This window comes from Mastomys coucha, unplaced genomic scaffold (genome assembly GCF_008632895.1).
Source record: "Mastomys coucha isolate ucsf_1 unplaced genomic scaffold, UCSF_Mcou_1 pScaffold7, whole genome shotgun sequence".
NCBI classification, from domain to species: domain Eukaryota; kingdom Metazoa; phylum Chordata; class Mammalia; order Rodentia; family Muridae; genus Mastomys; species Mastomys coucha.
Genome location: NW_022196913.1, coordinates 51387352 through 51397818, shown reverse-complemented (window position 1 = coordinate 51397818; position 10467 = coordinate 51387352). Strand labels below are relative to the sequence as shown.

At 44.5% G+C, this 10467-nt stretch overlaps 1 protein-coding gene across 2 annotated transcripts in view; it reads right to left on the bottom strand.

Moving 5' to 3' along the window:
- Positions 1–5169: 5169 nt before the first annotated feature.
- Cap2 (cyclase associated actin cytoskeleton regulatory protein 2) overlaps positions 5170–10467 on the bottom strand; it is a 154328-nt gene continuing 149030 nt past the window's right edge. For both annotated transcript variants that reach the window (XM_031358436.1, XM_031358438.1), the window contains exons 12-13: positions 10090–10230; positions 5170–6519 (exon numbers count right to left, since the gene is read on the bottom strand). In XM_031358436.1, coding sequence (XP_031214296.1) covers positions 6436–6519; positions 10090–10230 — 225 coding nt within the window. In that variant the 3' untranslated portion in view covers positions 5170–6435. The remainder of the gene's footprint in view (positions 6520–10089; positions 10231–10467) is intronic.

The following is a 10467-nucleotide window of genomic DNA, read 5'->3' as shown; positions in this document are numbered from 1 at the left end:
GTGTATGTGTGTGTGTGGTGTGTATGTGTGTGTGTGTGGTGTGTATGTGTGTAGTGTGTGTGTGTGTGGTGTCTGTGTGTGTGGTGTGTTTGTGTGTGTGTGTGTGTGGTGTCTGTGTGTGGTGTGTGTATATGTGTGTGTGGTGTATGTGTGTGGTGTGTGTGTATGTGTGTGGTGTGTGTATGTGTGTGTGGTGAGTGTGTGTGTGGTGAGTGTGTGTGTATGTGTGTGTGTGTGGTGTGTATGTGTGTAGTGTGTGTGTGTGTGGTGTCTGTGTGTGTGTGTGTAGTGTGTGTGTGTGTGTGTGTGTGTGTGTGTGTGTGTGTACAAGCACAGGTGTAACACAGAGGACAGCTTTCAGAAGTTTATGGATTATTTTTCCCCTTTCCACTGTGGGTTCCAGAAATTAAATTTGGATCCTCAGGTCTGTTAAGTGTTTTCCCCTCTGAATTATGCAGCCTGCTCTTTCTTTGCTATTTCGAGACAAGATCTCCCATTGTAGCTCAGGCTGGCCTCAACCTCAGCATTTTCCTACCTCAACACCTTAGTGCTGGGGTCTTTTCTCTGAAGCATCTGTTCCACAGCTCTTGTCAACAGTTCTCACAATGCCTCCCCTTCCTGTAGTGATGCCATGAAGAGAGGTCTCTAAATGCTCCGCAAAAGAACACCGATTTGTTGAAACTTAATTGCAGAAAGCAGTCATGTTCCTGGCACTGATAGTCCCTGTCCCTCCTCCCAGCCCCAACTCTGGCATTGTGTCACAACTTTGAAACTTGATCAAAATGTGGGAGGCAGGGCTGCGAGAGGGCCCGCGTTGCTAGTGTCAGCCCTGCAGGGCAAGGCACTTTGCTCATTGTGTGTGGACATGACCGTGCCCCATTGGAACAATGAGCAAGAAAGGACCATCAGTCTTTGCAAGCAAATCCTGAGCTTCCCAATCAACTCTACACATTGTTATATTCCTAGGAGACTTTCCTGGCAGGGTTATTGACTTTCCAGGAAAACCAGTCAGTTCGTAAGGTTATCATTAGAATTTTTTTTTTTGGTTTTTTGAGACAGGGTTTCTCTGTGTAGCCCTGGCTGTCCTGGAACTCACTCTGTAGACCAGGCTGGCCTCAAACTCAGAAATCCTCCTGCCTCTGCCTCCCAAGTGCTGGGATTAAAGGCATGTGCCACCACCGCCCGGCCATTAGAAATATTTTTAAAAGATATGGTTTTTGTCTAGTTGCCAGAATGAATTATTACTCTCAGGGAATTACCATCTGACTTTATTTATTATTCATTCATTCATTTGTTCATTCGTTCATTCATTCATAGATAAGGTCTCACGTGCCCAGGCTGGCTGCCAACTTGCCAAGTAGCCAAGGATAGCTTTGAACTTTCGATCCTCCTGACCTTTGCTCCTAAGCTCAGCCACGTTCTCTGTTTAATGGAGTTGGAATCCAGGGTTCATGCCCAGGCGTCAGGCACTCTACCAACTGAGCTACCTTCTCAGCATCATCTGCTGCTTTGTTTTTTTTTTAAAGATTTTTTTTTTTTCTGTGATGTTGGCAAATGGAATCCAAAAATTGGCATTATGCTTTAATAAGGGATGTAGCTTTTATGTGGTGCTTTGTGTCATAATGAGACATCACTTTTAAAATGATTACTGATGGTCCTAAAAGATGTTTTTTTGTTTGATCGTTGTTTTGAGACTTAGTCTTCTTTAGCCCTGGATGACCTTGGATTCACTTTGGAGATGTCCATGACCTTGAAACCCTGATTCCCTTCTTCTACCTTCCAAGTGCTGGGATTCCAGCTGTGTGTCACTGTACCCTGCTTCTAAACTGCAGTACACTAAAAGAAAGAAAGTGGACTTAGACCCCAAACATCTAAGCAGCTTTAGGCAAAAACTTAATCTTTATGATATAAAACCAGACTTTGTGCTAGAGCGAAACCTGAACACAAGCTCTTTTCAGCAAACATTACCCTTGGTTCATTGTATATTCTGTCCCAAGTTACTAAACAAACAGAGGAACAAAGACCATTTGGGGCAATTGGGGTGAACATCGGTGGGGTGATTCGAGCTGGTTTCTTGTCTACATGCAGAGCAGACAGCAGCTGCTTTACACATAGAAATACTGAAATGTGCTCAATAGGGCTAACATAAAACCAGTCTGTCTCCATTGCAGGAGTAAAAGCCCTTAAAATGGCTGTCAAAACTGCCTCTGTACCCATGGTGGTACAGACAGTACCCACGTTTTAAAATAAGTTCTTTGTAATGAGCATGTTTAATGAGGTTCTATTTAGCTCATGAAATAATTCCTAGGGCGTTGGTGTCAGAGAGGATGCCAGATCTGCATATCTATTCGTTGACATTTTCAGTTCTGTGCCACAGACATCCTGCAGACGCATGTCTAAAATGGAACCCTGAGCCAGCCATGATGGCTCATACCCATAACCTCCGCATCCCCAAGGCAGAGAGATTGCTGGTGATTTAAAGGCCAGCATGGGCTACCTAGCAAGTTACAGTTCAGCCTGGGCTACAAAGACCATCTTAAACATTGTACTGGAAACAAAGACTGAACTATGGTCTCCTCCATTTTCTCTTTCTATCCATGTGTCCTACCACAGGAAATGGGTAGCTATAAATCTATGACAGGAAGTACAAGAGGCCCCGCTGTGGCTTCAGTGTGCAATGCCCCTGACGAATTCATATGTTTGAACACTTGGTCTCTGGCAGGAGATGTTTTTGAAGGTAATGGAACCTCCTTAGGAGGTGGAACCTTGCTAGGAGTTGTGAGTCACTGGTCTTGAGGTTTGACAGCCAGCCTCCACTTCCTGTCTCCCTCTGTGCAATGTGCCTACCTACTGTTGGGGGTTGGTCTGGTGTTGCTAATGTATTCAAATGCTACATTCTGTACCCCAAGACTTGGCTGCCCCAAGACCAGTGAATTCCCTTGTACACCAGCCTTTGTTGAGTAAATCTTGCTCCCCAATTTAAAATTATTGGTTAAATATAACTGCTGATAGCCAATTACTGAGGAGAACAGAGATAGGCAGGGCTTGGGTGACCAGGCTGGGGGTTGCAGGTAGGGACCCCAAGAAGAAAGGGAGAGAGAGAAGGATCTTGGAGGAGGAAGGAAGAAAGAGGTCACCCACCATTAGATATGATGGACCAGGAGCATGTGTCTGAGTGAAATGAATCCTAAGGACAGGTTGGCGGAGCAGAAATAACCCAGGAAGACTCAGACAACAAGTATTTGGGGGGCATAGCTGGGGAAGTAGACAGTTTAGCATAAAGAAAGATAGATTACGGGTAGCAGCAGAATTCTCTCCAGTAACTGCGCAAAGCTACATAAATAAGTCATAGTGCAAGTCTCATTCATTTGAAAGCTAAGACAGGGATAGGTATAATTAAAATTATTTTACAAGCGACCTCATGTTCCTGCTATCATGTCTTCCCCACTGAGGTGGACCGTATCCCTTAAAACTGTAAGCCAAAATAAATCCATCCATTTTCATAAGTGCTCTTATTAGGTATTTAAACAGAGCAACAAGTGACTAGGACAGGGCCTTAAACTTGGCAGGTAGCTGAAGAACACTGGATTACATGTGGGAAATGTGTGTGACTTCAGCCATAGTGAGAAGTTGGGAAAAGTAGATGGAAATAATCTACGGCCATGGAGAATCAGGAACTGGGGAGATGGGTTCAGATGCAGGTAGGTTTGAGTGTCATCCATGCAGGCAATGAACGGAAGGCAACTAACACTGAGGAACTAAAGAGGTAGAGATTGGGTACGGGGAGGGTGCAGAGATGCTTATCACACAAAAGAGTTCAACCAGGAAAAGGCAGTGTCTGGAACTTCACTGATGATCGGAAAGGAGCCGCTGGATGTGATGGTCAAGTACTTCATGGAGATGTTAGACCAAGGGAACTACAGTCGTTAGAGTGAGCTGCTACAGCCTTCGCCTGACCTGCTGTTGCTTCTCTCTGTACAAGGGGCTCATGGCTCTGGATCCCAGCTTTTGCATCTGAAAACGGGTGAGGCAGAGCCATGGTTTCTAGGAAGCTGATGAGCGAAGGGATAAACTACACGGTATGTATCCCCTGTCATTTCCACAGGCACGTGAATGAGAAGACTTTCAGAAGGGATTGAGCTGGAGTTGTGGGCAGCGTTATTCAGGACAGGATTTACAGAGAAGACTCCCTGTGTGATTTTATCTTCACCCTAAAATACTAAAGAGACATGGGAGCCTGTGGCACTTGACTTTCTGCAACTTATTTTCTTTCCTTCTAGTTTTATTTATTTTATTTTTTAAAAAAGATTTATTCATTTAATGTACAGTTTTATTTTACTTTAATTTTTAAAAAGATTTATTCATTTTATGTGAGTATATTGTTGCTGTCTTCAGACACACCAGAAGAAGGCATCAGATCCCATTACAGATGGTTGTGAGCCATCAGGTGTTTGCTGGGAATTGAACTCAGGACCTCTGGAAAAGCAGTCAGTACTCTTAATAGCTGAGCCACTTAATTAAAAAACAAAACAAAAGACCCCTGGTTACATAAGGTCACTATCATGCAAATATGCAATATAATCTGATGACAATTTTAACATTGACTTTTAAAATATAACTTGATGCGTATGTGTGTGACCAAGTGCGCAAGTGCACCACATGCATGCAGGTGCCCATGAGGATGTCAGATCCCTTAGAACTGGAGTGAGATGGAGTGAGCTGCCAGGTAGGTGATGGAATTGAACCTGGGCCCTCTACAAGAACAGCCGAGCTCTTAACTGCTTGTGTCTCCAGATCCATTTTGACATTTTTTTTTAAAGTTTAAATTTCTAAAAAATCTTTGTGTGTGTGTGCGTGTGTGTGTTGACATGTCCATTCATGATGTGCATGTAGAGGTCAGAGGACATCTTGTGTAGGTCACTTCTCTCCTTCTGCCAAGTGGTTCCTGGAGATCACACTCAGGTTGTCAGACTTGGCATTAAGCACCTCCCAACTGCTGAGCCATCTCTCTGGCCCTGTAATTTTTTTTTTTTTCTAGATAGTGTTTCACTTTGAATCTCTGGCTGACCACAAACAAATCAACAAATGAACAAGCAAGCAAAAGATAAAACAGAACAAAACAAATGCAAACACCTCCCCCCACAAAAAAAACAACCAAACCAGAATTCATTTCAGTATTTAAACAATTAGTTTTTACTTAGTATAACTTTACTGTTCAAAAATTATACTTACTAAAGCCACAACATTGTTCATAAGGACAGAACTTTTATAGCAAAACTTTAATACACAAACATCAGTGATGTGAATACTATATGGATATAGAAGCTATTCAAACACTGACAGTGATAGCCAGCGAGGCATTCATAAGCACAATCTAGATGCTTCCATTGGTTCCTAAAGTTTAGTGCTATGCTTCGTTACACATGACCCCAAAAGCTGAAGAGTTCTCCGCCATGTGCAGAGAAGAGACACGGAGAGCGTTGTTGTTCTCCTGGAAGAGTATGTTCTTTCAAGACTAGAAAACCCAACCAGCGCCAAGCAACTGATTCAAGAAGCAACAGTCAGGCTCTTTGAGGCTGGTTAGCATTGGTTAGCCTGGTCAATGGGAAAGGGACTCATGCCTAGTAAGCATTAGAGACCTGGATGGGGTTGTCTGATAGTAAGGGCGACTTCAAAACTGGAAAGCAAAGGCAGAGCTCTTCTTGGAACAGAACCATGAGGTATTACAAAGCAAAAATCAAGGACCGAGTCCTCACCTCACCCCACCCCTCCCCGCCACCGCTCTTTGTCTTAGAATATGCAGACAAATAAGAATTTTCAAAGTTACTCAGGAGAAAAATATTTAAGATGAAGAGTTAAGATTTCTTTTGTTTTTCAGTAACTATAAAGGGTATATTGTGTTTCCTTAGAAGTTTCCTCTTTGTTTATATGTGTGTTTGTAAAAACATGGATTGAAGAATGCATTCATGCTGACTGGATGTCCACACTGATAAAGGTGAACATGTAAAAATTAAAAAATAGAGCCTTATTCTTCAGGGCACAAGACTATTCCATCATGTTAAAGTTGTCTAAAAGGTAAAAACATACGTAGATTGTCTAAGGCTTCATTTTGTCAACTAGCAATTATACTGAAAGGAAGAAATATGGATTCTCCTTATCAGCTACAGAGTTCATGATATGAAGGGGACAGAATTCTTTCCCCTTTATTGTTGTGTTTACTAGTTATCATGTGGAAGTAAAATCACACACAAATCATGATCAAATGTTAAATATTTCAAAATGCCCATTAAAGTCCAACCAGAAAAGACACTGTTTACCACGGCACAGAAGTGCAGGACGCTGGCACGGACGCAGGGGCTATGGTGAAATCTAGCTCCTATTAGCTGTTTGCTTCTGTTGGCTAGAGGAGACCTGGAGAAGGATAGCTCTTGGATGTCAGGCCATGATTTCCGCAGGTTCGGTGACCAGCTTGGATCCATCCCATATTGTCTTGAACTGCTCGGGAATGGGAAACTCTCTCTGGAAGAAGATGAGAAGGACAGTTGTTCACGGGCAATGCTCTGCAGACAGGTTGAAGGGTCATGGGTGTCATGTGATGGGTGATCCCAATCTGCATCATAGAGAGGGCCAAGTCACAGGCAGACCAGCATGGGCTGTGACTTCATGCTGGCAACATCCTTGTCATTAGTGTTTATGAAGAGCCAGGCTTGCTTTTTTGAGATAGACCTCAAGTACCCAGGCTAGCTTTGAACTCACTTTGTACTTGACTGAAGCTGATCTCAAACCTCTGATCCTTCTGTCTCTGTCTTCTGAGTTTTGGGATTACAGGTATGTGCTACAGGTTAATGTAGAACCCAGGGTCCCACTCACGGTAGGCAAACACTGCACCTGAGCCACGCTCAGAGCCTCAAGTCAGGCATTCTTAGGAGAACCAGACATGAACAAACTCAGGCAACCTCTGAAGACCTCCTGAGCTCAGGGCTGCTGAGATGCCACCCTCAGGGAGCAGGGCTCTGAGAAGTTCAGCGGCAGGCCTGGAATGACAGTGCCAGGGAGTGGAGCAGCCAACATGCTTAGCTACTGACCACCATCAAACCCGGTCAGGCGCGGGATGCGCTTATGATCTTACTAACACACACATTCTGATTCAGCAAGTCTGGGGAAGAGAATGAGAAGCTCTGGTCTTCAAAGTCTCAGGGGAAATCGGTGTGTGAATGGGGCCCAGACTTGTCTACTCTTTGAGACATTGTAGAAATGTCCTTAGGGCGTGAGAACATGTTTACATACATAAGTGCAAACGCACACACACACGCACTACACCATATACACATACCATACACACACCACACACACACACACACACACCATACATACCATACACACACCACACACACACACTACACACACACACTACACACATACACCACACCATACACACACACCATACACGCACACCACACACACACACACCACACACATATACCACACCATACAGACACGCCATACACACACACCATACACACACACAATACACACACCACACACACACATACCACACATATACACCACACCATACACACATACCACACACACACCATACACCATACACACATACCACACACATATACCACACCATACAGACACGCCATACACACATACCACACACCATACACACACGCCATACATACACACCATACACACACATACACACCACACACACACATACACACCACATACACACAAATTCACACCACATACACACCCACACACAAGCATACATGAACTCAAGCCCCTGGCTCTGGCTTCTGGAGCCAGATTTACTAGATTTCCTGTACAATCCTGAGAAATGGTTTGTTTACTTATTTTATTGTAATCAGGAAAGAATTCTAGAATGAAATCTTCAATAGAAAAACCAAATAATTTTTGATACAGAGTCTTGTGGTATGTAGCCCAGGCTGGCCTTGAACTCATGATCCTCCTACCCCAACCTCCTAGGTACTGACTCCAAATGTATGTCAGGGCCTTCAGCCTACAACAGGACTATCTTGGTAATCTAATGTGCTTGTGTACCTGCTATCACTTGTGATATTCATGTAAACATGGCTTTGTGTTTGTTCTCAAGTGGAATGTTCCAGACGTGGAGTTGGGCATGGAACCTAGGCCCTTCTGTGTGCTAGGGCCATAGGTCTCTGAGCCTCATGCCCAGCTATGAAGGTGGCCTCTTTGGTAGTATGAGTCTGCAGCAGCAGCAGAGAGACTGATACAGCCATGGCTCTTCTCTGGGAGGTTGGTTTCCATCAGGATGAAGCATGCCCACTGTCCATTCCCACATCCCGACACCCAAGGCAGGGTCTGCATTGTTCCTTCCCACCTTCTCCTGGAAAGTGTGTGAAGAGGCCCAACAACTTGAGAGAGCAAAATCACTGATCCAAAGAGGCAAGAACTACTTTTTAATACAAAAGTTCAGGCTTTGATTATATTTCATTCTCTAAGTCAGTGGTTCGCTACCTTCCTAACACTGTGACTTTAACATAGTTCCTCACAGTGTGGTGACCCCAACCACAAAATTACTTTTGTTGCTACCACATAACTGTATTTTTGTCACTGTTATGAACTATAGTACAAATATCTGATATGTGACCCCTGTGAAAGGGTAGTTTGACCCCCCACAAGGGTCGTGACCCACAGGTTGAGAACCACTGCTTCTAAGCCAATGGCTTTCAATCTGGGTTCTGTACTAGAATCCATTTGGATATCTTTAACAATTACAGAGGCTTGGCAGCATGCTCAGAGTCTAGCTTGATGAGTTTGAGGTGCTCATCCAAATCCCACAGCTTATCTCAGCTGATCCAGTTCCCATACAGCTGCATGTTCTCCTTAAACAGCTACAAAGACCAGGCAAGGATGGCCCAACATATGGTGGCCCTTACTTTGTGCCCGGCTGTATTGGCTGAGAGCCCAAGAGGGAATGCTTGTCTCGAGTAGGGTTAGTGTCTCCATAGCCCAAGTGGTAAATCCATGACTCACTGTTTGCACAGTATTGTGCTTTAAATTCAGATGAGGAACTCTAGGCTGCAGTCTGTGGTATGTGAGGGTAGAGCCGAAGAAAGCACTGAGGGAGATGGGTAATCTCTGCTTGAGGAAATTGACCTGTCTGCTGATTACGACCTGTACATAGCTGGTAAGCCACCCACCAAGCTGAGGTGGCCCTTCTCTTGAACTTGCTCAATCTTGTTTGCTGCCTCCTCCTGCCCTGCCCTGCCTAGTTAGACTTCGAATTCTCCATGCGTCAGTTTCCATGTAATAACGACAAGCAGATCTGCTGTACTTCAGAATCCCAAAAGGGAGATTTACTCAATCTCACTCAACGTTGACATGAGTGGACATCTAATGTGGTTCTTCTAGAAACTGCTTCACCGGGGAGGGGATGTAAAGGAAGTTTTGGCTGAATTACCTGGACTAGTATTTCTAAATGGAGAATTCAATGCGCTGATGTTATGAGGGCTTACTTGGCAACCTGTTAAGAATCAAGATTCTGGTGCTGGGGAGATGGCTCAGTGGGCAAGGTGCTTGTCTATCTAAGCCAGAGGACCTGAGTTTGAATCCCCCCAAACCCATCCATAAACCATGTCTGCAATCTTGGCCCTTCTATGATAAGGTAGAGGGATGAGAGAATAACCCCCAGAAGCTTAGACAGTGTCTGCGGCGAACAAGAAACCTTGTCTCAAATAAGGTGGAGGAAGGCAAGGACCTGAGGTTTTCCTCAGACCTCCATGTGTGTCACAGCATGAATGTACTCCTCCACAGCAGATACAAAGAACCCGGATTCTGGGCTCCATTGTGAGGCTCCTGCATCCAACCCTAGGGTTTTTTTTTCTTTTTTAAAGAGTTTTGAGTCCTTTCTGTTGAGCTCCCTATGAGATCCTGATCTTAAGAGGAACATTATATTTTTGGCTCCCTCACTTGCCTGCCTGTTACGTTGTCTTCAAATGAAGCTCATGAGATGGTAGATGATGAGCCCCTCTCCAAGGCTGCTAACATGAATATGCCACAAAACCTTTTCTGGGCAGGCTTTTGGAAGGTACTTACATAATCATCACCCTGAGGGACCAGGACATTCATCTCAGACGACTTGGCGCTCACAATCTCACAGTCTAGCGCATCCTCACTGAGGTACAGGTGGCATCCTTCTGTCTTATTAATGGAGATTGTTGGTACTCTCCCCATTACCTAAGATAAAAACATGGGACCAAAGCAAAGAAATAAAAATGGCCATGCTCCCAAACAGGTACTCTCCAGAGTTGCTCCTGAGTTTAGCTTTAGGACTCATGGGGCAGTATGCTCTCTGTCTTTGTCTGTCTCTCTCCTTCTCCCTTTCCCTCTCCCTCTCTCTCTCTCTCCCTTTCCCCCCCCTCTCTCCCTCTCCCCCTCCTTCTCCCTCTCTCTCCCTCTTCCCCCTCTCTCCCT